Genomic DNA, 25,859 nt, shown 5'->3' on the forward strand with positions numbered 1-25,859 from the left:
TAATAAAAAAAAAAGATAATAAGAAGTGATTAAGTGGAAAATATGAAACATTAGTGAATTATGCTTTCAAAATTTTATTACCCACCAAACTACTAAAACAAATGATGAATGTCATGACCAAATTCAAGAGCACCTTCATAAATGAATATATAATTTTAATTGTTAATTATATTCTTGAAATAATACCCCCATAAAAAGTTAGATTCATTATATTATTTGTATAAAGGTAAAAGACCTTCCTACGAGTATTTTAAAGTGTATTGATGGTTTACAAAAATTGATGTGTATTTACATTCATAAACGAAATATCTTCTAAGATATATTATCTTAGTTGACATGAGTTTAGTCTTACAATGAGTTTTGTTTTTAAAAAAACGTCTATTAAAAATAAATAAGACCCTAGTACTATATAAGTGACTAATACCCTCATTTCTTGTTTGAAATGTGATAGTGTCATAATCATAATCATTATAACATGTCATGTTTGATTAACCTAGTTGGATAAATTTTGATTTGATAGAATAATTATTTTTGAGAAATTATCTAAATTTGTACTTATATTATGAATTTTGTTCAATTTATCTGAATAGATTTTTAATTTATCTTTATGCTTTGGATTTAATCCAATTTGTTTGTACAAGTCTAATCGTTGTCACTTGTTATTTTCCAACCATATATCATTCTATCAAATATTTTTGTTAAACTTTCATTGTGCGAGAAAACTCAAATATAATATGAATTATATAAAAATAACTTTAAAACATTTTACAATTCATTAATTTTATTTAATTTGTTAATAAACCATGTTAATTTTAAGTTTTTCACATAAATAATTCTTCTGCAAGTTTTGATAAAAATATCCATCAACATGATAGACTGAAGAATGACATGCAGTATAAGAATAAGTTGAGATCGATTGGACTTTGAAGACTAAGCTTAAAATATAAAAATAAATTGAACTAATTCTCTTAATTTTTTTTATACATCTCTTTTTCTTATCAGTAAATATGTTTTTAAACTAGCTATGCTTGGTGGCAAACAATAGATCAAATTGAAACACACATTCCTGCCTATACCCTCGCAAATTCTAAAAAAATTAACTGTCTTTAACACTTGTCACATAGGTTAAATTTTCACCTTAAAATTTAGCTCTATACAACAATCTGGTCTGACAGGACTAAGCTATATCTTTTTTTTTTCCACTCGTATTTATTTATAATTATATTTTTCATTCACCCAAAAAGTTTCCCATAATTTTCCTGTCCTACATAAAAAAACAATACAAGTAAATAATCTAAAAACACATAATAAATACAAGAAATTTTTTTATTTTTTATTAATTTTGTAAATAAAGGATTTATACAATACAAATATATGTGCTATTCAACTACTCCTTTTAGATAATCCTTATTGATTTGAATATTTCAAAAATCAGTTATGATTTATAATTAGACTAAATCTTATCTCTTTTTTCATTCGTGTTTATTTATATTTATATGTTTCGCTTATTTAAAGAGGTTATTATAATCTTCTCATCATCGTAAGCAAATAAACAACATACATAAATAATTTTGAAGCACCAATAAATACAAAAAAATATTCCATCATTTTTTAATCTATTTACACAATACAACGCTACACACCTACTCTTTTTTAGATAATCTTATGAACTTGAATCTCTCAAGATCATCTATGATTCTAAGTTAGTATCACACACACACACACACACACACACAAACACTAACTTATTGAACGAGAAGAAAATATATAAAACTAAGTTATTGAACGAAAAGAAGAAAAATATTAAAAACGTTTTCGACTTCGAAACACAAGTCGGCCAATTATTCTAGAACGGAGGGAACAGGATACAGACCACAGATGTTTTTAATCAAGAAACAAGAGCAAAGAAAGAAAGAAAAAAACACAAACAGTGATCCTTACAAGATATGTTTGCACATAAAAACAAAACATATGAGTGTGGTTATATTGCCCTAATGGTAACATGCGCAGGATGCCAACTCCACTCCATGTTCCACGACACCCAGCCACCCACCCCATATTGTTGACTCGACCAAATCCACTAAACTATCAGATTGAAAACAGAGGTTTACCTTCGAGGCTCCGTTGTTCTACTTTCAACGCTAACTAATTAGTCCTTTTCTTACATACACGTGTCACAACCCTCGAGGTTTGTTTTTCTTTCTCCAGTTTGTTTTTAAGATTTTTGCACACGAGAATTGAATAATGATTAAATCCATTAATAAATAATAATGACATTTGTTATATACACATATAAAGTGGTTGGAGTGGGCATCTCTCGCAAAAAGGTCCAAAACTGCATCATATAACGACTCTAATTCGTTCTTTTTTTAAGTAATTATCAGTGCATTAGGTGACGCTGTGCAAGCAAGTCGAATAAAAAAAAACCTATTAATTTATTTTATTATTTAACTTGAATTTAAAATTCAATTATATAAAATTATTTAGACATGATTTAGTTAATTCAAAAAATTTAAAAGTATATAAATGCCAGATAAAAAAACATGACTTGACTAAAAAAAATTAAATAACATATTTTTTTAAAAATATTGAAATGACAACATATTGGATTAATCCGGGATTTACGGCTTAACATATCAAATCCATGATCCAAATTATAAACTCCATTGAAGTTTAATAACTTTATTTTTAAAAAACTATTTTTTACTTAATTTTATGAAAACAAAAATATATACTTGTGAAATTGAGCACAAACCAAATATTATGATAGTTGTTTGAAAATGAGATAACCTCATACAAAATAAACTAAAACAAATTGTGACAATCAACTTAAAATAAACTAAATATTAAACGAATAAAATTAAAAAAAAAAACCAATAAAAAAATTCAATACAAATTTAATATTAAAAAATAAAATAAAAAAATAAAAAAGAGATGGTACCTCCTTCCATGTTCATATAAATAATAAAAAAATATTTATCCAGTTGTTTTAGTTAATGTGTATGTGTATATATATTGGTTTTTATTTTTATTTTTATTTAAATTTTAAGGTTAGCACGCAAGGAAATACCTCTATAAATCCATTAAATCACGTGGAATACACGCTTCCAATATCGCAACCTCAATTGATGCGCACTATTTTAAAAGTACCTATTATAATTTAAAAAAAAAAAAAAAAAAAACAATGAACTGGTCTTGAACACATGGCTTACTTGCCATTCTAAAAATGTTCAAAGATAGCTTAGTATTTTCATAATGCTTTGCATACTTAAATTATTTGGTTATTATTAAAAGCAAAAAATAAAATAAAATAACTCGGGTCTAAGAGTTTTTTTTGAAATTCTTATTTATAATACATAGTGTGATTACTTTGTTGCCATTGAAAAAAAAAAAAATCTTTGGCTTGATTTAAGGGGCATATTTATAATTTCACTTTTTTTTTTTATAGTAATCATGTGGTGGTGATTTGACAATTTAATTACTAAAAATTAAATTACTAACGTATTCGTTTAACACACCAACGAGTGAGTCATCTTATTATTTTTAGATGACATGTGCACAAACCACCGCTTATGATGAAGCAAAATGGGCTTCCTTTGTATTTTCAATTTCTCACGGTGGGGACTACCTTGTTGGGCAGTGCATGTTATAGAATTATTTATGGTTTGGCGGTGGTTGACTTTCTTCTCTTTTTTTTCCTCTTTTTCTTGGTGTTTGTGTATGGCCTTACAACATTTCATAGTAGCCCTTGAATTTATTTTTTCTAAGAATTTAGTCCCTCGTCTTTTAATTGCTAATTTGAATTAATTCATGGAATTAAAAAATTTTATTTATTTTATCTTTCATCAATTTTTTTTAGATTTGGTTCCTATTTTTTTATTGTTATTTATTTTTTTCTAAGATAATTTTTAAAATTTTTTTTTTTATGATTTCATTCTCCTTCATTATATTTACATGTTATATTTTATCCTCATTCTTTTTATTGCTATTTTTTAAATCTTGACAAGTTTTTTAAATTAATATATTGTTTTTCAATTTCATCATTCAATATTAAATTAAACTTTTTTATTGACCTCGAGTCTAGAATTTAATGGGTTGCGAATTTGAGAACTTAACCTAAGTTTAGGAGATTTGCCGGATTCACTTCTTCTCCTTTTTTTATTTTTTAAATTTATGTTTCTTCAGTTTCATCTCTTAAAATTTGATTTAATTAGATATTAGGCTCTATAATTTATTTATTTGCTTGATTTATATAAGATTCTTCGTTAATTTTAAAAATATTTTGAGTTATCTCAGGTTTTTATATATGTTATTTTTTATTTAATTTGACTTATTTTTAAAGATCTATTTTTGCATTAAATAAAATTAACTGCTCAATTTTTGTTTTAAAAGAAATATCGTCTTGCTATGTTACCATCTTTTTTAAAAAAAAAAATTCAAGTTTTTTTTTTAATTTTATCCTTAAACATTTTATTTATTTAGAGATTCGGCTTTGTAATTTTTTTGGTTTTCTATAGGATTTGTCACTACTTTTAAAAATAACTTGAATTATCTTAAATCTTTTATTTTTTGTTTTTTGCAAAAAAAATTAATCATGTTATTAAATTAACATGGCTTAATAGATTTGTTCAAGTCAATGATATAAGTCTTAAATTTTCATTTTTTTTTCTTTAAAAATAATGGCGTTGCTTGAGCATTCTTTTCTTTTTCTTTTTCTTTTTCTTTTTTTACATTAGAAACAATTTAGTTTGAGTGGCGATATAGTGTACACCACCAATTTAGGTTTGCTTGGGTCATTTTTTTGTATCTTTTTTCTTAATAGAATTTTTTTTTTTTCATTTTAGGCCTTCAATACTTGATTAATTAGAATTGTGTTTTTAAATTTGTTTCAATTTGGATTTCATGGGGTTATAACATGCTTATATTCTAAATTATGAGTTTTACGGATTAAATATAATTAATAAAGGTTGATCTAGTATGTTATTATTTTAATTTTATTTTTATTTTTAAATACATTGTTCAGTATTTCACTACCTCCATATTTTAAAAATGCTTCTTCATTGAACATTAAATTTTTTTATTTCCTGACTTCTTTATATATATATATATATATATATATATATATATATATATATATATATATATATATATTCAAGTCTTCACAGTAGATAGAAGGGGAATATTTCAGTAGACAGGCCAACTCCTTTTCTCCAAATCCACTTGTGGTGGTTTGGTTGATTATTACTTACCAAAGGTCACAGGTTTTGAGAATTACGTGCTTAGAGATGATGATTAATTGTGATTATGTTTAAATCCATCGTGTTTTCCTTTATTACACCCATAATGGGTTTGCTCAATCCAAAAGGTTCCTCCAAGAAAAAAAAAAAAAAAAAAAAAAAAGCTATCCAATCACACATGCCAGCTGATCCTATCAAATGATAATGGGTCTGAAGCTTTGAGCACAAAAAAGAGCAGTGTCTCATTATTACACTTGCCAAAAGAATCATGATGCTGTTTGATGTTGCGTTTTTTTCATTTTATTTCTTAACAAATAATGCTGCTTTTAATTTATTAAATTTGGAACCCACACAGGTGAAAACTACTGCGTTATAATTCACCAAGACATCCTTCGAGGTCTTAAAGAATTCCTCCATGTAAAGAAATTCCTTGGATAAATCAACTCGGGAGAAAGAGATTCCAATTTCTTGAGGGGAAAAAAACTTACGTTTCCAGAGATATTAAAATTCGTTAATGGTTTTTTTTAACAATTTCCCACAAACATTATCTGCACCCGTGCTCAACCTTGAAAGCGATGCAAAGGCGAACCCATTTTGGCAATGACTTGCATCGAAACGCATGAGATCTAAGGGCATATATTCTTGTTTTTATCTTTTTTTGGTTCCCTGTTCTGTTGTTCTTCAGACTAGACATGGTATGTGGAAGTCTAATGGCAGGAAAGGCTAAGTCTACCTGGTTTTGTGCGCCCTCGAGCTCCTGTCGCTATATAGAGTACTGGAGCGATGCCTCTGTTTTATGACAACTCATGAGCAGCCATGAATGATGAAGCTAGCCAGGCCTACACGGAGGAGCTTTAGAAAAAGAAAAGGAACTCATGAGACGCTGATTCATGAACCATTCATCATTTTTCTATCGCGCTTCTGAAATGCTGATATATATATATATATCAAGTATCATGTTTCTAAACCATGAAATTATTGGAATGTTGTATTTTTTAACCCCAATATTTTTAAACTGCTATTATCCGATTTATCCCTTTAGAAAAAAGGAAAAAAACTCAAGAGGTGCTCTGATTTAGGGTTGGCAAGTCATGTGCTTCAATATAGTTGAAACTAGGAGGACAATTCTGCAGTCAAGCCATTCCTAATGATCCAGCTTTCTTGCCTACTCAACTCAAGATGTCAGTGCTGATCCCATTTGGAATTCAAATGGATGTCAGAGAGACTGTGTGTAAAAGCACCTGAACAATAACAAGTGGCTGTAACATCACTTGCATCCAGATGTTGTTTAACCTAGTGGACCCATGTCACAAGTTGATCTCTTCTTCCTGGTTAGTTTTTACGCCACTTGGGACCAACCACGGGGACATTTTATCCTTCCTTTTCACTTTACATTTAACATCTTGTTCACCTTAGATTGCGGTCTGTGAGACACTCTTTTAATAAAGTTGAAGCCATGGATTCACTTTAATGTTACGTCAATTTCCTTATCGTTAAAAGGGATAAAGGAATAAGAATTTGAGCGCTTGGGATATCCACAGGACGATGCGCAGGGCAGAGCTGAAAAATACCAGCAGTTGGCACATGAAGAGCAGAATCTAGAGTCGAGTGTTTCTCAGTACTGAAACGAATATAATTTGGTTTCTTGGTGAGCAAGATACAGGTGCTACGAATCAAACTTCTACTTGTCAAACCAACGGGATGACTCTTTAGACAAATGATCGTGGTTTCAGATGATGGAGAGATGCAGGTAAATTGAATTATTTGTAATTCTAACACAATTCATCAGACGATGTCATCGACAAAATATACAGCTCTCGCAGACGATATTATCTGGTTATGTCAATAAGACTACTGGTCCTGCAGGGCATCACCAATCCTTTTCTTTGCTTCTTCACGGATGCATGTGAGATTTGACTTTATCTCCTTGCAGATTCTACCTTCAATTAGGTGAACTGGCAACCATGTCTTGGGCTTTACATCCACCAAATATGAAAGAGTTGTCTCGTATTCTTGACCAAGTGAGTCTTCAGTTTTGGGTTTGGTAAACTGCATGAGCCATCATATTTGAATCATATGCTTTCCAATGAAACAGTAAATTATACTCAAAGACTTATTCGCCAAAAGTCATAAAACAACAAGCTTATTATTCATATACTGTACATGGTGGTCAACTATTGGCTCGCTGATGTGCAATGCAAATCAATCAATTAAAATGTGTAAGCAATGATAGAATAAACTTGTGCACAGAATAGGATTCAAGAACACAGACAAAGCAATGACAAACTACACAATTTTCTTAGTATTAGCAGAGGATATAGCCTCCATAGGCCGGATGGAAAAGAAGGATCAATTGCTCATTCCCAATAGTCAAGGAATAGAAAGTCACTTTCTATTGAGTTCAGTGTCTAATGGGATTGTACGATATATGAAGCATTTTTAAGACAAGTTTTATCAATGGAGTTTCATGTAAATTAGATGTCTTGCAGATGTATATAATGTCTACTCTTAATCTAAAACACAATGTCACAGTCAAAAAACTTTAAGCACTGGATGGAATGCCCAGTTGTCATTAACTGCAGAGGAACCAGGGAGGAGCCACAGAGTGGAGTTGCATAAATGCATCAGACTCCAAATATTAACCCAAACCTTTATACATTGGGTTATTGGCTAACTCTGTGCCAGCTGTTCCTAAGCCCTGACTCCTAGCTGTTACTCTTCCTACTCGATCGGCTTGCTGTTGAGAGTGTTTACTTCAGCTTAGAGGGCATTCTCCTTATTCGAATCTTCTTACATTTCATTGCGGCGATGAGATACTGGGACATTCAATTCAGCCTTTCGGTCAATCTTTCCCTTTCTGCTCCTCATCTAAATGAGCTAGCCGGGTATGAAATACCTTCGACGCTACTTGCCTCTATCTTTTCCTTGACACTCTCCTTGGCATCAACCAGCCTCCCCTGGCTCTTCCACCGGTCTCAACATGCTTTGTACATAGCATCTCAACATGCTCCAGTAAAAAAATTGATTCAACATGTTACTAGATTCTTGGTTCAATCATTTCAGGGAAGTATCTATTTGTGGAGTTCTGTAACCTCAGTTCTTCAAACTGCTTTACAAAGGGATACCTTCTTTACTAACCTCATTTCACATTATTTTATTGAACACAAAAACAACGCAAATCTTTCAGGTGCCTACCATGTCAACTGTAATCTTTTCCAGGGTAAGCAAGAAAAGCACATCCTATATCTTGCTTAATGCTGCAAATCTGAAGTCAGCACTCCTAGAAAAAAGTGTACTAACTTGGATAGATTTTCATATTATATTCCAAGGAGCTTGAAATCTCAAATATATGAAATTATAGCCTGCAAATATAGAGATGCTAAACAACAGAGAAAAAGGTAATTTGTACCTGTTCAATAGACCACTTTCCTTCAAAACACTGAAAGTCACCTTCCATCATCTTAAATTCAATATCACGTTTTTTTCCTGAAGTAAACGTCTGAAGGTCTCTCTCGTAACAATCCAAAATTGCTTTTGCATTAAATTTCAGTCCAAATGCCAAGTTTTGCTGTCCAATCTGTCAAGAAGAATATAGTGATATAACAAGGTCAAGAAAAATGTTTTGGCTAAACTCGAGATCATGAGGTTTTTAGGGGAAAGAATTTTAACAAGCGGTCTTGAATTCAAGTCATAGAACAATATCCTCCAAAAACCTAAGATGCAAGCTTAGGTTTCAGTACAAAGAACTCTTAAGCAAAACACAAATGCAGAGAAAGGCAAATCATGTGCGTGTCTGTTGTTGTTCACCAGAATATGTGTACATTCTTGTGCAATTGTGTGCAGTTGCATGTCGAAAGAGAGCCACAGCGCACACCTCTGATTCAATTTACAATGATCAGAAAATCACAAATATAACAAGGTTCTGCGTAAATAGAAGAAAAGGTTATTAGTTAATCAAATATTTACTTGTCAATCAATTGTTTATCGATGTTTTCATAACAAGTGACACACATGAAAAATTAAGCTATTTATGGAAAGATCCTGAATTAGTCTATTGATGTCTAATGGAGAATTGGCTTGGTGAAGTCTAATCATAATTGGTCAACAAGAAGGCTCAAACCTTTCTACTAAACTTGTCAAAGGGTGCCTAATCTTCAACTATGTGTTTTTGATGCCCCACAATTTCACTAAACTTGCTACCATGACAAACTTCACCCTATCAATATATTATTTCTCAAACTCAAAACTTCCCTAATGGAAGAAAGCACCTCGTATCCACCAACAATGCCCCATCAAAACTTCCTTAATGGAAAAAGGCACCTCATTTCCACTAAAAACAGCCCTTCAAAACGTACTTAAGCTTGTTCTAGAGCACAACCTCTCTAAATTCTCGCACCACAAGCCAGCAATGAAACCACTTCTCTCTTCTGACCAGTTACTATTCTACTCTCCCATGAACCGCCTGGCAATCTCCTCTGCTTCAAAGTTTAATCTCCCTAAAGTAATTTTTCTTGCTCCTCCCTCAACTCTCTCTTAACTCCATTCCATCACTTGTAACCTTTTTTTAACAATCATTAATATATATTTTTTCATTAAGAAAACACCACCCGTCACCCGATACAATTTAAAGCTACATTAAGCCGAAATTTTTAGAAGAAATAGCGGGAATATCATTTTCAAGAATGCATTTAATTTAGCTTGCCATATTCATTCCAAAAGCAACTTTTCAAATGATTATGAATTAAAAAGCTTTAGAACAAGCAGACCTCGTATGACATATCCTGATGTATAGAGAGAAAGAAAGTAAGCCCAGTGTTGAGGAAAAAGAGAGGGAGTTGAATTATACCTGATAAAGACGAGCGAAATTGTCTTTCTTGTCAATTAATTTACTGACAGCAAGACTGGGAATGAAATCAGCCAACTTCTCATAATCAGTTAATATCTTCCACACAGTGTCAAGGCTAGCATTTATGGAAATCTTGGACCGAATCCTCCTCGAATTCTTTTGAAGCTTCTTTATCTCTATAAAAACACCATCCTCACTCACACAGTCTTCTGACACCTCCTCCTCCTCCTCACCTACATACGAATAATACCCATCATCATCAGTATCATTGTCGTGATCATCATCGTCGTCGTCCAAAAAAGTTGACCCGGAATTGGAACAATGAGGGATGGGTCGGAAGTGAGAGAGAAGGCGGTGCTTTGATTGTGAGCTAAGGTTTGCGAAGAATTTAGGAGAGAAAGAAGAGAGTTCAGTGTTGGCGTTGGTGCTGGTAACGCTAGCAGAGGGTGGGAGCAGCAAGAGACAAGGATAAGAGGAGCAATAGTTGGAGTATATTGGGATTCCAAAGGCGCGCATTATTTCGCTTACTCGCGACGGAAACAACCCCACATTTCTTTTCTTTCATTCTTCCTTGCAGCTACCCTACTGCTGCTGCCTCCGTAGTTGTCGAATTTTGGATTTTGTGAGCCACATAAAGCTGCAGCTGAGCTGAGCTGGCCTTGCCTGAACCATGAATAACGTTTTTCAGTTTCGAGATTTTGATTTTTAGTTTTAGTACTTTTTATTTTTTCTATTTAAAGAGAATTTTTTTTTCTATTTTTATTATTAGTTTTTTATTCTCCTATTACTTTTTTATAAAAGATTATAGTAATTTTTTGACAAGCCAAATTTGGATGAATAAAAATTAAATATTTTAGTTTTTTTATAGTTATAATGTTATTAGTTTTTAAGGACTTTAATTGTAATAAATTATATTATTACTTGTTTTGTCTGCATAACTTGATTTCAAAATTTAACGATTTTTAATAATTAATTGTTGTAAATTGTTATTAAAAATTATAATAATGAGATATATAATGGAGCAACATATACAAAAGTATTAGAAGCTTAAGATAGAGCATCTGGCACATAAAAAAAATCTTTGGTTTTTTTTAGAAAGAGTTTTGCTTAAGAAACTGTGATGAATGTTTTTACGTGGAGGATAATTTTTAATTGAGAAGGTTGAATAATTTGAATTTGAAAATGAGTTTTTTTCAAATTTAGATTGACTCATGCATAGATTTTTTTTGAAAAAAAAAATTAACTTTATTACTTTTATTTTTTTTATTTAAAAATTTTATTTTAGCTTAGTTTCATTTTTATATTCAATATTATTAGTGTTTTCTAGTTTTTCTATGCAAATGAAATAATTTTTTTTTATTAAGTGTAATTAGGGTTTTCTAATATATAAATATATTTGTAATAGATTTTTAATAAATGAATAGATAAGTAATCTCCAGAATAAAAAAATTATTTTATTACCCTCCACGATCAAGAATCGTGACTAAATGGGTGTTTGGTATTGTGGCTGCGGTGACCCGCAGCCACAATTTTTTATGTTTGTAACCTTTGCACCACAATTTTTCAATGGTGGACCCCACCATTAACTGTGGTGCAACCACAGATCTCAAGAAGCAGCTCTCGGCTGCTTCTTGAAATGGAAAAAATGGATGAACAGTGGAGCATGGCTCCACTGTTCATCCATTTTCTTCTAAACAGTGGAGCCATGGTGACTGTTCACATGAACAGTGGAGCATGGCTCCCTGTTAGAAGACGTTTTCTTCTAACAGTGGAGCATGGCTCCACTGTTCAGTGAACAGTGGAGTGTTTTCTTTTTTTTTAAAATTAGTATAAAAAAGTTTATTTATTTATTTATTTTTAAAAAATCAGTGAGTAAAGTTTATTTTTTCCTCCAAAAAACCAGTTCAGTTAATCATAAACAATATATATTTTTTTTAAAAAAAAAAAATTAGTTTAAGATGAATTAAATTTATTCGTACTGTAATCTCAATTTTATTTATGATAATATTTTACCTAATTTTATTGCACGCTCAAAAAATCATGGAAACTGTAGTTGTCGAATAACTTTTGTACGTAATGAAATTGTAATTTTTTTAAAAAAATTGTGTTTTGCTCGAAAAATTAGTATTTAATATTATTTAATAACACTACATAAATTAGAAATATATCGCATGATGACATAGTATTTATGGAATTTGATCGCAATTCCAATAATAAATATATCACAATTTTTATTATTTAATAACACTACATAAATTAAAAAATCAGTTTTTGTTGTTGCGCGCTTAAGAAACCATGAAAAATATAGTCTTATTTGATAGATTTCGTATGTAATGACATTACATATAGTTTAATGAAATAATAAAAAATATTTGATATTAATATTATTTATTTTATGATGTAATAACAGTAGTTAAATCTACAATATTTAAATTAAAAATCATTAATATTAGTGTATATATATATATTAATTATTTTATAATCTCAATTTGAAAAGCATTTTTTTAACCAAACACATTAAACTACTTTTTGTTCAACCTCAATTTCAACCACAGTTTTAACCAAACACCTATTTTTCCAACCCAACCTAAACTAAAAGTACTTTTTATAAAACTACTTTTTTAAAACCACAACCACAACAGCAACCGCAATACCAAACACACCCTAAGGCTTTCTTCAGTCATGTAGATTTTGAATTATTATTTTAGAAAATATTGAATTTGGTGAAAGATGAGGAACCAATTGGTTTGAACTAAATGTTTTTTTTTTTAAAGAGAAATATAATTGAAATTATATCGAGTAAAAATACCATAATTCTATAAATCAATGCTTCTATATAAAAACTAATATTTTATTATAAGATTCTCAATATTGTATGGCATGACTAGGAATCATAAAAAAAAATACTTTTTAAATTAGTACTTAAAATAAAATTTATATTATAGTTTAACTTAAATATTAATTTATTTTTAAAAAGATGTATGATATTTTTATTTTATATATGAAAAAAATATTTTGATTTACGAGAATTAAAAATATAGTTAGTAAATATAATTCTTTCTAATTAAAATAATACATGATTAGGAAATACGTGTGAAAGCAACATCATATGTTTAGAATGTTAATCATGTATGTAAAGTGAGATTAATCATTTATAGGAAGATAATAACGCTACCTTCCTGTATTTTTAATTGGTTTATTAATTGGAAATATATTTTTAAATAGATAAAACTAATTAACTTTTTATCGAGTATTTTCTCAAAACTCATATTTCAAGAAATACCATGTATTAAATGAGAATCTCTCACTGGATTTCGTTTTAAGAGAGTAAATTGCAAACAAAACCTTTGGTGAGACGAGCGCATTTTCTCCTTCTTAAATTCAAAACGAAATGAGCATAATTTTGAAAAATATAAAAATTTAACCGCAGTCAAACTCGAAATGGAGGGAAGCTAGTCCACAGGGCTGGGTCGGAGAAATTAGCCTCCGGTCTCACTGGCAGGGCGGCTCAGGTCAGCCATTTGCATATCCAGCCAATGATGAGTTGGGGCTAGCTGTTAGCGTGATCGTTGGGTGCTGGTGACGGATATTATGAAGACGGCAGTTGGAAAAATCGAGGTTCGCCGTGCTGTCTGCTATACATTACCATTCCATTAATTCTTTTGTTATCTCCGCCGGACCAACACTATCTACTAAGAATGTGTTATTGCGGTAACAGTTCTGATTGAGAATTATTAGATGTTTTTTAAAAATAATTTTTTTATTTAAAGAAATATTAAATTAAGTTTTTTTAAAAAAAAATATTAACATCATTAAAAAACACTTAGAAATATTGAATTGATTTTTTAAAAATAAAAAATAATTTTAAAAAACACTTAAAAATAAAAGCAATCTCAAATATACAGTACTACATTCCAAACACCAAATGCCACAAATAAGAACGTCTCGCAGCTGCCAAGCAAAAATAGAGCTTCTGCATTTTCATCATTGTGGTAGTGTCCGCCAGAGATTGAATTGCGTGATATTTTATTTCTATAAAAGAATTTTTCAACGACAGGTTATGTTAATAAAGATTTCAATTATATAAAATAAAAAATCTAGACTATGACGTAACAAACTATTCAATAAAAGACTTAGAGGAAAGTGGTTTCCTTTTGGAAAGTGAATTCCAGGGAAAATGAATTCCTGGAAAGTGAATTCCGGGAAAGTATTTTCCGATGTTTGGTAATGTTATGAAAATGAACTGGAAAACACTTTCCAGTGTTTGGTTGTGTTATGGAAAATGAACTGGAAAATAATTTATTAATGAATTTTTTTTTTTTTCAAATTTATCTAATATATATAAAATATTTAATATAAAATATTTAATCACTTATAATTGTCATAACCCAATTTTGATCTTTTTATTTTTATTATTTAAAAAAAAAAGATGATGAAAAATAAAATAAAATAAATGAAAGATGAATTAAAATTTGGTTAAGGGCAACATGATTGGAAGTTTAAAAATTTAATTAAACTGTTGACTAGTTTAATTAATTAAATCATTTAATTGGAGAATTGATTTAATTAAATTTTAGATTATTTTAATTAATAAAATCAAAAGTTTAATTGAAAAGTTAATTAAACTTTGATTTAATAAAAAAACCCATTACTTAAATAAAATAAACCAACTCTTTGCATTTTAATTCGCTGCTACAGTAGCAGCGAATTATAATTCAATACTACAGTAGCAGTGAATTATAATTCGCTGCTACTGTAGCAGTGAATTATAATTCGCTGCTACTGTAGCAGTGAATTATAAATTATTTTCGGACACAGAGAGAGAATTATTTTCGGACACAGAGAGAGAAGAAGATGTGTTTTATCAATAAAGGAAAGTGTTTTCCTTTTGATAAGCAAAGGAAAACACTTTCCTGCGGGTGAAAGTAATTTCCTTGTTGACCGGAAAGTTAAGGAATTAACTTTCCTTTGACTAACTCTCCGGATGGTTGCCAAACGTTGGAAAATGAGGAAACTGAATTCCTGGAATTCAGTTTCCGTGAAACAAACAAGGCATTAGAGAAAACTCTTAATCAACTTGGAAATAATGGCTCTTAATCATCTTGGAAATAATAGGAATGACATTTTATTTATTTTTATTCTCATGGAGCAAGATCATAAACAATCTCAACCTCGTCGAAGCATTTGTAAATCAATTCTTTGTCGTCAATTTAAGATTAAAGGGAAAGTGTTCATGATTTCTCCACAAGATGATGAAAAGCCTAAAACATTCAATTATGCTCTATCCAATTATAAAGTAAGAGAATGAATTAAAGCTATGGAAAAAAAAATCAATAAAAACTACGAAAATTTGGGACTTGGTTAATTTGCTGTCAGGTCGAAAATCTATTGGAAGTAAATGAATTTTTAAAATTAAATATAAGACAGATGGGTTAATAAAAAGTTATAAGACTCGACTAGTAGTAAAAAGGCTAAACTTAAAAAAAGAGAATTGATTATGAAAATACATTCTCATCAATTATAAGGATTACTTTAGTTCACCTCATTTTAGTTGTTGTCGCATATATTGACCTAGAATTATATCAAATGGATATTAGAACTGTATTTTTCAATGAAGAACTAAATAAAAAAATCTATATGGATTAAACTTTAAGATTTGAGATTAAAGGACAAGAGTGTAAAGTTTACAAACTTAGAAGATCTATATATGGTCTTAAGCAAGTTTCTAGATAATGAAATGTCAAGTTTTATCAAGCTATCCTTAAGGATGGTTTTACAATGATGAAAGAAGACCATTGCATATATTTAAAATGTTTTAATAATAGTTTTGTAATATGATCCATATATGTTGATGAAATCTTAATAGTTGAAAATAACAAAGAGATGATTGATACTATTTAAAAGTAATTATCATCAAACTTTAAAATAAAAAAAAACATAAGTAAGGTTAGCTATGTTTTTAGTGTAAAAATCATAAGAGATTGTGGTAAAAGATTTTTGGGTTTAACTCAAGAGACTTACATTAAAAAAATTATAATAAATTTTAGATGCTAAAAAATTAAAGAATTAATAATGAATTAATTCCCATTATTATCAACCATTAATTAGCTATTATAGATTGAGATTTAAAACTAAAAAAAAAAAAAAAAAACAAGAGTTGTTTGAGTGGGAAAAAACGCTATGATTCATGAACAATATTTTCAATCTCTTGACTGAAAATTTATATTTTTAACAAGTAGATATATCTTCATAAAGATATTAAAGTCCAAATGTTAGATTTAATTTTTGAAGTTTGAGAATCATTTTTCTTTTATCATTTAATTTCTATTCATGTAAAAAAAACGGCTCTACGATTCGTGAACAATATTTTCAATCTCTCGAATGAAAATATATAATTTTAACAAGTAGATATATCTTCATAAATATATTAAAGACCAAAAGTAGAATTTTTTTATTTTTTTTGTAAATATTGAACTAAGTGGGCCATGTGAACAGTCTAAAGCTAGCCCATTGGGTTAGAGATATTAGGCAGTGGTCTCCTCGTGGATGGCCTAAGGCCGGTTGCAGTTACCCAGCCCAATCAACAATGAGTTGATGAGACTTGAGAGTTGAGAGAGCAACGAACGAGGCGGATATTTTTAAGACACCCGTCGGATAAAACGAGGTAGTGCCTCCCCAAGTCTGTCGATGTTTTGTCCTCTCTGCCTTGACACCTTGCCTTAAAGGCTTCAACGCGCTAAAGGCTAAGGTGATCTTATCTTCAAACCTCCTCTACTCCAAAACACAAGCACAGCCGAAAAGAAAGAAGAAGACGCTAGTCTAGTCTGCCAAAGGAAATGGCCTCTACATCGTCAATGCAAATGGCACACAGTCCTCGCCTTGTTATTCAGGTCAGTATTTCAGTACTCCATAGCATGTTCACATACTCTCTCCCTAGTTTAACACATTGAAACAACGACACAAGTCAGGAAAATACGCACAGACAAGAATAATGAAGCAAATGCTGGTAGATAAAGTTTGTGAATGACATGACACACCTTGCGTCATTGTTGACGCTGCTGGTTGCATGGCTGCTAAGAACCCAGTTCTTGTTTGTTGTTGATTGTTTCTTTATTTTGCAATGTCTGTTTCTGGGCTTAGTAATTTACAGATTGGCGACTACTGCTTATCAACTTCGAGAAGTGTAGAGAAATGGGTTTTGTTAGAAGATCATTCTGTATTTATGACTAAAATGGGATTGACAGTTGGCCTTAACATTCATTTCACAATCTATCGAATCCCGTCTTCTGCGTTCTGTTCTAGTATTTTTTTTTTTTTAATTCCAGTTGTATTAATTTCATAGTATATTATTGTGATCCTGGAAGAGTATTAATAACTTGAATAAGGATTATTTTATTGATGTGACTTTTCCTTTTTCCAATTATCAAGATGCTTCCTTGGCTAGAAGACAAAAGTTTATTGCATGTGGGACAACTTTCCCTTGGATTTGTTGAATTCTTAGCTGCTGGTGTGGTTTTACAAGGAATCACTGAAGCATGGCCCTTCAAATCTTTTGCCTGTGTCTAAATGCCAAATTTATACGTGCTGTTCTTTATATTTCAGTTTATTTTGGAGAATTCTTGTAATCTAAAAAACGTATTTTTCGAATAACTACAAGTTGAGAATTTATGAAAGGTAGTATTAATCATTCAAATAAGGCCAACGCATCGGTCATTTCATCATTCTGTACACTGCTTAGTGCTTATGCAACAGTGAAAGCAGCGAAAAAGAAAAGGGGTAGTGAACAGAAACTTGATTCTAACAACTAACTATTAATCAGTGATTAAAAGTTCATTGAAAGGAGTGAGATGAAGAACTAATGAGGTCTCTAGACTCTAGACATGAGTTGATCACATTTGCTTTGCCAAAGCAAAATTTTGTGATTAAGGACAACTGAAATAGTGTTAAATGTGCACGACGTGCACGCTTCGGCAGGCTGTCCAAAACAGTGCTTGAGGGTGCTGACAGCTGTGCCAACAATGGGATAAATCGGCAGCGCAGATTTGTGCAACTGTAGGTTCGTCAAAGGAAAATCGGCAGCACAAATTGTTGACGAACATGGGCTGGACGATGGACTGTCCAGGCCAAGCAGGAAAACTCGTCAGGGGGATAGGCTGACGAGAACTGGGGCTGTCGTGGAATTCGGCAGCGCAGACATTGGTAGCTTGCGGGCAGATGCGAATTCGGTAGCGCGCAACTGCTTGTGCAAGTCGTTGGTTCGACTTGGCATGATCTAAAGCTTGGATGACGGACTGTCCAAGGCATGCGATAAACTCAACAAATAACGCAGCAAGAACTGACAGTTGGGGTTGCCAGGTGGACATGCAGAATGCGGGTTAGTGGTAGTTATGGATATCCAAGATCATGGGATCATGGGGGCTGACCAGGGGTTGCTCTCAACCCACTAAGATCATGGGAGATCATGGGGGAAAACAACCCCCTACTTGGTAGATAATGGGGCCACTATGTTCATGGGTGAACATGGGTGAGATAGTGTCCCACTACTTCTTTAAAAGTAGGAATGAGAGTTGTGCCTTGTAACTGTTTGTCTATAAATACTAGTTGCAGCTCTTAGTTGATGGGAGGCATGCATGGGGCATGCTTAGCATGTAGGGGCATGCAAGAACATGTAGAGTACGAGTTAGAGATAGCTTGGTGTAGCATGCAATCTTTGTGCATAGCACACATACGGATTTGTGTATAGTTTCCTTTGTGTACGAGATTAATAAAGGTTGGGAAAGAGTTCTTGTAAAGCTTGTTGTGCACTTTGATTATCTTATTCTACTTGTGTATTCCGCTTGCTTAGTTACTAGGCAAACACGAGTGGGATTGGTGAGGGAGGGCTGGGTCTATTGAGGCACTAGGCTGCTACACGGGTTTATTCGAGGGCGAAAAATTACCCCGTGACAACAACCATCACACTTTGATGCTGGTCAATGATTTGTTTGCCAGTAAGACTTTGCTCACAAATTGTACAAAAATAAAAATCATATTGCTTCTGTGCAAGCAGTACATTTTTGTATTTTCTTCCTTTTTTTACCTATTCTATCTCGTACTCTAACTATGTGACCATTGTTTTCTTTCCTCTCATTCATTGTTTTCATGGCAGGGTAGTTATGAACAAGATTTTTTGAATACAAGCAGGCCACATAGGATATCTACCATCAGAAATGCCCGGGGTGGTTACTCTCAAACTCCAACCTTGAACTGCCTTGGAAGAGCATTGACATCAAGATCTCACTATGCATCGAAATTCCCTATCATACGGCTTCCTAAAGCACCTTATATTAAGAATCAGAGAATGACATGCGCCAACTCAATGGAAAATGTAACTACTTATTTGATCCCTTTGCTTTGGTATTCATCAATGATAGTATTTAAAAAGCCCTTAAAACAATGGACTGCTAAGTTTCACTGTCAGATATCACATCTCAATGAATTTCTTTTCTATCCATTTTGAGTTAAGTGGTGACATAGAAAATTGAGATATGATTGCCAGTGTAGAAGATGGCCTTTCTTTTTCCTTGCATCTCTAGCTAACATTCATCAACTCCTGAACTAGCTCTCAAATGTTGAAACTAGTCACGGAATAGGTCCGTCCACAAAATTAGCAAAGGAATGCAAACAATGATACGGGCCAGTTTTAGCATTTTTTTCTCTTATAGTTGGTACATTTCAATCTAAAGTAACCCAAAATTAAATGGCTTTAGCTTCACTTTCAGTTCAGTTTTCAGCCTGTGGTGGTGCTCTATTAATTCTATGTCTTTGTTGTCTCAGAATACTTTCAGATGATTGTGTAATTCATACAGACAAGTATGTGATTCCGTCAAGGTTTTCATTACTGTTATTATTTATTTATTATTATTATTATTTTTTGGGGGGTGGGGGTGTTCTCTTGGGCATTCTGAAGTATGCATAAGCCGCCCCTTCCATCTTTGGAACCACGTGTGTGTATTAGGGTCCTCTGTTCTCATAACCCTGCTGTATCAGGATGTTGATCTACAAGCAAAAGTGACGACCAAGTGTTTCTTTGATGTTGAAGTTGGGGGTGAACCCCTGGGTAGAATTGTAATGGGCCTTTTTGGAGATGTTGTTCCAAAAACTGCTGAGAACTTCCGTGCCTTGTGCACAGGTGAGATTTTTAAACAAAGATTATCTGTTGGAGGCGTTATTTGAGGCTTCATCATACAGTGATGTGTTTGGCCTTGGATGTTAAAACACCGTATGCAGGAGATAAAGGGTATGGTTACAAAGGATGCTCCTTCCATCGTATTATCAAAGATTTCATGATCCAGGGTGGTGACTTCACGAGAGGAGATGTGAGCTCTCTGTTTCTGCAGTCTAACACATACTGCTTCTTAAGTAGGAAGTTGATTTCACTAAGAAGAAACTGTTAATTTCATAACTGCAGGGAACTGGTGGAAAAAGCATATATGGTTCTAGTTTTGAAGATGAGAGCTTTTCCTGTGAGTATTTTCATGAGCCTGAATAAATATATACTGTAAACTTCTATAACTCAGAGCATCACATAAACATCCCTTTCCATTTTTATCTTTTATTCTATAACGTGGGTGATTTGGCTGGGGTCCTGGGAGGATTTGACTAATATTGTGCTAAAATTCTAAATCCATCATTTGCAGTGAAGCATGTTGGACCTGGTGTTTTGAGCATGGCAAATGCAGGTCCCAATACCAATGGGAGCCAGTTTTTCATTTGCACAGTAAAGGTAATATAACTGTTGCAGTTTTGTTCTTTTGGTTGTTGCCTGTCCAACTTCATTTTTTCAAGTATAGATCTAGTGGAAACTTTCCACAATTTTTTGTGTTTCTTATAAAAAAATGTTTCACGTTGTCTTCTTCTAGAATTAGAATTCTGAAAACTTGGACATATTTATACCCTGTTATTATTAGATCAACTGGTAAACATTTGGCAGCAGCAATCTGATAAGATATTTACTTCATGATGTCTCGATTGGTTTGTGCTGATAGAGATAATGAATTGATAGCGGTCATGTACATAGGAATACGAATGAGAGCATGAGTTCCTACTTATTCTGTGTATGGAGGTAGAGAGATATCCTTTTCTTTCTCTTTCTCCTCTGCATTTTGATCTGGAAAGATGACATTAAAAGGAAATGTAAAACCTGAAGTTGAGTGTTTATTGATGAAACATTGGAAACAAGAATGTAAAGAAGAAAAGAAGGCCCTGGTAGTTCGTTAGTTTTCCTTATCAGATAGGAGGTCCAGATTAAAAATTGTAGAAGGTTCACGAATTGTGTTTGTTTGATTAATTTGTTGTAAATTGTAACTGACTTGATTGGTTATTTCTTACAATTTTCTTCTAAAATAGTTGCCTAGTGTATCGTATTGCATTGGGGCAACTCCCTCTTCATCCCAATCTTAGTTTTTAACTGGGATCCCTATCATTTTCGTACATAACATGGATTGGATAATGGCTGTCTGTGCCTTGTTAGTCTTTAAGTTCAGTGAACAGCTGAAGTGCTGAAATATCGATAGAAAGAGTTCTTTTCACTGAAATTCTATGCAACCAATGTTCTTAATTTGTGCTGCAGACTCCATGGCTGGACAACCGCCATGTCGTCTTTGGACATGTCATTGATGGAATGGATGTTGTGCGCAAGCTTGAATCTGTAGAGACAACCAGGTCAGATAATCCTCGGAAGCCATGCAGAGTTGTTAATTCTGGGGAGCTACCGCTAGATAGCTGATTATTGTATTCTCGAAGATCATGTCAACAACCCTAGAGACATGTTTTCTCATAATCATTGAGAAAATTCACGAGCAACCACCCCCTTGATTTCGCATTAGTTTTGGGAAACTTCATCCGCGGCTCAGAGAAATATGAGCTATGTTTTGTAAGCTCATGGTAGGAAGAGATTTTTTACATATAGTACTGTTATGTGAACATAAATGCCAGATATCATTTGTATCAAACTTGCAGCTCAACAAAGCCTTTTCAAATAAGAATCCCAATCACTTTTCACTAGTTACCATCTTACTCCAACTGTTTCAGATTAGCTAAATGAAATCTTATATAGGGTATGACGCTACATGGCCATACCAAATACAATGAGCTTTTACTTTAACGGTAGAGATTTTTTACACGAAGACTGAATATACCATCAGTACTTTATTTCCTTTTCCTCCTTTGGCCATTAGGTTACTTTGCCATCAAAAACCAGGTTTAATGTGTACGTAAATGTGAGGCAACTGAAAGGAAAACCTAAGCAAGGATCATTGTTTCGACTGTGGTGGACTGGATAACTTGCTCCATCTCCTCTCCTTCATCCTCCCAAATTTCAGGTATTGCTTCTTTGATATTGTGGATGCTTCTCAAGGCATGGTCTGCACCTGGTACAAGGACGGGGCTCCCTAACTGCCATGATTATTGAAATCACACATGACTAGGGTGTTCTACTGTGTGTTTACTGATGATAACAAGAAAAGCAGTGGTTTGTAGAGCTTACAATAACTGTATGAAGTCCTGCTGCTTTCCCACTTGCAATGTTTCGAGCACTGTCGTCAAAGAAGATCTGAGAAGAATGAAGGAACATGGGAGAAGAAAGAAATGAGATACAACTCCACATGATCTCTGCAAATTTGAAGCAGAACAATGATAATTTTCAGGTTTAAGTTATGAGTCAAATATTACTGTCTTCCTTGGGTCCACATTTGCAATCTGAATAGCTGCTTCAATGGCCTCCAGAGAGGGTTTACAGAGGATTCGTGACTCGGAGCTGATACCATTATCTAAATCATTTTTTATTTTATTTTTGTTTCCAGTGGCAGTAGCACCATCGAAGTCACTTGGCGCTGGCTCACCTCCTGCAATCATTGCATCATTATCTAATGCATCCATGTTATTTGCAATTTCTAGAGGAGGATTAAGGGTTTCAAAGCAAATGACGCCTTCGAAACAATCTTCGAATCCCATCCTTTTGAGAACCTCAGCTGCATGCGCCCTATCAGCATTTGTGAAGATCTGAAGACGTTAAGGCACATCTTAGAAAATTTGCCAACACTCCATGTCTACTTTGCTGAAATATGTTTCTTAAATTTGACTTACTATTTTACGCTGTGGGACGGAAAGTAGAATGTTCCTTAGCACCGGATCAGGCTTCAGTGTTTCGTAAGGCAATCTTCCATGAACGAAAGCATGAAACTCATCGTTATCAAACTCATAGCCAAGAGCCTGGTTGTCATTGTGTTAAGATTCATTAATTAAACTCCCAGCTGAGAAGAAGAAGAAGAAGTAGAGGGAGGACTCTACTATTAAAGAATCAAGGATATAATTTCACCTTTAGACCTGCCATTGTTGTTCCATGCTCCCTGTATAATTCCAAGCACATTCTCGGAACTTCACTTTCCTCAATATGTAGCTGATGCAACATGAACTCTGCAGAGAAAATAACTCAAACCGCATTATTTATGTACTTCAATTGATATATCGACACAAGTTCCGTGGTTACTCTGGTCTAACCTTCAATGTTCTTTCGGCAAGCCATGTTGAGACCCAAACTCAAGGGGTACAACGTATCATCCATGTCTGGAAAACATAACATTATTAATCATAAGCGTGAATACATTAAGAAATTTAGACAAGATTTCCTGAGTTCTCTGTTGGACATCCTGCTTTTTCATTAACTAATTACTGTCTTTAACGTACCAAAGAGCAAGCACTCGTATTTTGGTCCGTTGGCCCTCCCAGCAGCGTCCATCTTAAGAAGGTTACCTGCAAGACTTTCCCCGGTTTGAGAACCTTAAATAAGAGATAAAGTAGAAAATCACTTGAAAGACAAGAAAAAAACAAGAAAAGAAAGAAAGAATTCACTGTGACAGATTGAGGGGAGAAAAAAGAAAAGGAGAGAAACATTAGCAAAAGGGGGATGAAGAGATCAAAGTGCATGAATGAATTGAAGAGAGAGAGAGAGAGAGAGAGAGAGAGAGAGAGAGAGAAAGCAAGGACCTAACGATCCCATGTTGGAAGAGCAAAGGCCAAACACTCAGAAGTTTCCAATTTATAGCAAGTTACATACATGGCTGGTTTGCGTATCCATCTTCAAGAAGACTTAGAGATAGCATATTCAGCATTTTTTTATAGATTATGGCGAAAGCAATGAGTTTGGTGCATCAATATTAGCCACATAATAATTTGAAATAAAATAGTAGCTCCTAACTTGGTAGTGGGCAATAATTGGACAATAAATCATCACAGAGCAGCAAAAACCACCTTCAAATAGTACCGGAATGGAAAATAAAACAGGTCCGACGCCCATTACAGCAGCAGGAGAATGGGACTATTTATATAGAATTGCATGGATGACCCACCAACATGAGGAATGAGGGAGATGGCACTTACAAAGTCTGAGGTGGTAAGCATATTTGATTTTTCCTTTGAACAATTCTGAATTAGTTAACAGTCATGGATCATGGATCATCTTCCATCTTTCTGTTAACTGTCATTGTCTTGGATTTTGCGAGTGCTTTTTGAGACTTGCCAGGTGCCCCCTTCACCTACTTCGCACATTAATTTAGATTACGGGGCTTGGTTCCGAATTTAAAAGCAAAATCCCGTCCATAACTCCGAGCAGTTGCACGGATTTTATAAATAAATCATGGGTTTTTCAGATGAAACACTTTTTCTAAATATTAAATAACTTTTTAATTACATATCTTGGCTACTTATTAAGAAGGTGTGTAACAGCCCGACCAACCAGTTATATATTATATGTTTTAGGTATTATCATCTTCACAGTTTTGATTTTGGTTATACAAGCTTATATCTGAGTCTAATGTCCTAAAACGTGTATGATAAGTTAACAACCAGTATTTTTAATAAGGCCAGTTATCAATTCCTCACTCTCTAATATAAGATATGACAATTCACCATTCTTAAAAAGCACAGAGATCTTATTGGCACAACTAGACAGCTATCGGTTCTGATATTAAATATAACAGCCTAGCCTAACCTATTATATATTATCCATTTTAAATTTTATTATTTTCATGATTTTGTTATTGGTGATGTAAATTCATATTTAAACTTGACATATCGAAATAAGTATAATAAATTAGCAACTACCATTATTAATAAAATAAATTATCAATCCATCACCTGCTAATATATGATGTGACAAGGTGACTAGCTAAATGCTAATTAAATCCATTATCTGGTGAAAAAGCCAATGAAAATAATTAATAAAACAATAAGCATCAGTGCTCTTTTACGTGTCTAATAATAATCGTGCGTTTGGTTTTCTTGGCTTGCAAGAAGCTAGAAGAGAGGTTTAAGCAAATGTTTTGGCATTCGAAGGTTGTCTAAGTGTGGTGCATATCGATGGAAGGACAAAGTAAAGGATTCCGATTCTGTTTTGGAAGTGTTGCAATCCTCCTCCTCCTATTATTATTATTATTATTGTTGTTATTAACAAACATAATTATTTTTCTTGACACACATAATCTTGAGTTGAGCTCTCATTTTGGAAAAAAACAAAACCCTCTATGTATCAATTTACCAAATAAATCCTTATAAAAAGATTTGATCAACTTTTATCCTATATTCTCAAATTAAATTTAGTCAATTCAATTATATTTAATTGCAAGATGAATACCAATTAAAATCTTTAAAAATGTTTGAGAAATTCTTTTTCTCAAACAAAGAAAAATCTTTGAAAATATTTGATAAAAAAAATATTTTATTTAAGAATTTCTTTTCAT

The 25,859-nt window shown here is 32.6% G+C and overlaps 3 protein-coding genes across 5 annotated transcripts; 1 reads left to right on the plus strand and 2 right to left on the minus strand.

The window, feature by feature from the left end:
* Window positions 1-6,830: 6,830 nt before the first annotated feature.
* LOC118044469 (uncharacterized) lies at window positions 6,831-10,725 on the minus strand. Of its 2 annotated transcripts, XM_073407409.1 has the most exons (4): window positions 10,084-10,725; window positions 9,045-9,113; window positions 8,647-8,814; window positions 6,831-7,286 (listed from the first exon to the last, which is right to left on the minus strand). In XM_073407409.1, the coding sequence occupies exons 1-4, from the start codon at window positions 10,597-10,599 to the stop codon at window positions 7,089-7,091; spliced, it is 951 nt and encodes a 316-aa protein (XP_073263510.1). In that variant the 5' UTR covers window positions 10,600-10,725; the 3' UTR covers window positions 6,831-7,088. The 2 variants fall into 2 exon arrangements, with proteins under 2 accessions (XP_073263510.1, XP_034908646.1); XM_035052755.2 differs by lacking the exon at window positions 9,045-9,113 and having other exon boundaries at window positions 10,084-10,721.
* Window positions 10,726-16,767: 6,042 nt separating this feature from the next.
* Window positions 16,768-22,128, plus strand: LOC118044471 (uncharacterized). The gene is made up of 7 exons (XM_035052758.2): window positions 16,768-16,973; window positions 19,232-19,450; window positions 20,113-20,254; window positions 20,353-20,441; window positions 20,534-20,588; window positions 20,763-20,848; window positions 21,695-22,128. Exons 1-7 carry the CDS (start codon window positions 16,920-16,922, stop codon window positions 21,848-21,850), a joined length of 801 nt encoding a protein of 266 aa, XP_034908649.1. The 5' UTR covers window positions 16,768-16,919; the 3' UTR covers window positions 21,851-22,128.
* On the minus strand, window positions 22,096-24,520 carry LOC118044470 (uncharacterized protein C24B11.05). 2 transcript variants are annotated; one of them, XM_035052757.1, is made up of 8 exons: window positions 24,502-24,520; window positions 23,809-23,874; window positions 23,623-23,688; window positions 23,441-23,538; window positions 23,209-23,334; window positions 22,795-23,124; window positions 22,610-22,675; window positions 22,096-22,518 (listed from the first exon to the last, which is right to left on the minus strand). In XM_035052757.1, the coding sequence occupies exons 2-8, from the start codon at window positions 23,858-23,860 to the stop codon at window positions 22,366-22,368; spliced, it is 891 nt and encodes a 296-aa protein (XP_034908648.1). In that variant the 5' UTR covers window positions 23,861-23,874; window positions 24,502-24,520; the 3' UTR covers window positions 22,096-22,365. The 2 variants fall into 2 exon arrangements, with proteins under 2 accessions (XP_034908648.1, XP_034908647.1); XM_035052756.2 differs by lacking the exon at window positions 24,502-24,520 and adding an exon at window positions 24,109-24,197.
* Between the last annotated feature and the right edge of the window lie 1,339 nt (window positions 24,521-25,859).

Source organism: Populus alba, chromosome 2 (assembly GCF_005239225.2).
Source record: "Populus alba chromosome 2, ASM523922v2, whole genome shotgun sequence".
Taxonomy (NCBI): domain Eukaryota; kingdom Viridiplantae; phylum Streptophyta; class Magnoliopsida; order Malpighiales; family Salicaceae; genus Populus; species Populus alba.

Bases quoted from the DNA above. Each gene is read 5' to 3' on its own strand.
- LOC118044469 (XM_073407409.1), bottom strand. From the start codon at position 10,599: ATGCGCGCCTTTGGAATCCCAATATACTCCAACTATTGCTCCTCTTAT. The intron at 9,114-10,083 runs GTATAATTCAAC...AAATTGAATCAG, and splicing joins ATTTCGCTCGTCTTTATCAG to AGGTGTGCGCTGTGGCTCTC. The intron at 8,815-9,044 runs GTGAACAACAAC...TCTTCTTGACAG, and splicing joins AAGAATGTACACATATTCTG to ATTGGACAGCAAAACTTGGC.
- LOC118044471 (XM_035052758.2), top strand. From the start codon at position 16,920: ATGGCCTCTACATCGTCAATGCAAATGGCACACAGTCCTCGCCTTGTT. The intron at 19,451-20,112 runs GTAACTACTTAT...CTGCTGTATCAG, and splicing joins GCGCCAACTCAATGGAAAAT to GATGTTGATCTACAAGCAAA. The intron at 20,442-20,533 runs GTGAGCTCTCTG...TCATAACTGCAG, and splicing joins GTGACTTCACGAGAGGAGAT to GGAACTGGTGGAAAAAGCAT.
- LOC118044470 (XM_035052756.2), bottom strand. The intron at 23,335-23,440 runs GTGAAATTATAT...AATGACAACCAG, and splicing joins CAACAATGGCAGGTCTAAAG to GCTCTTGGCTATGAGTTTGA. The intron at 22,676-22,794 runs GTAATATTTGAC...CATTCTTCTCAG, and splicing joins ATGTGGACCCAAGGAAGACA to ATCTTCTTTGACGACAGTGC.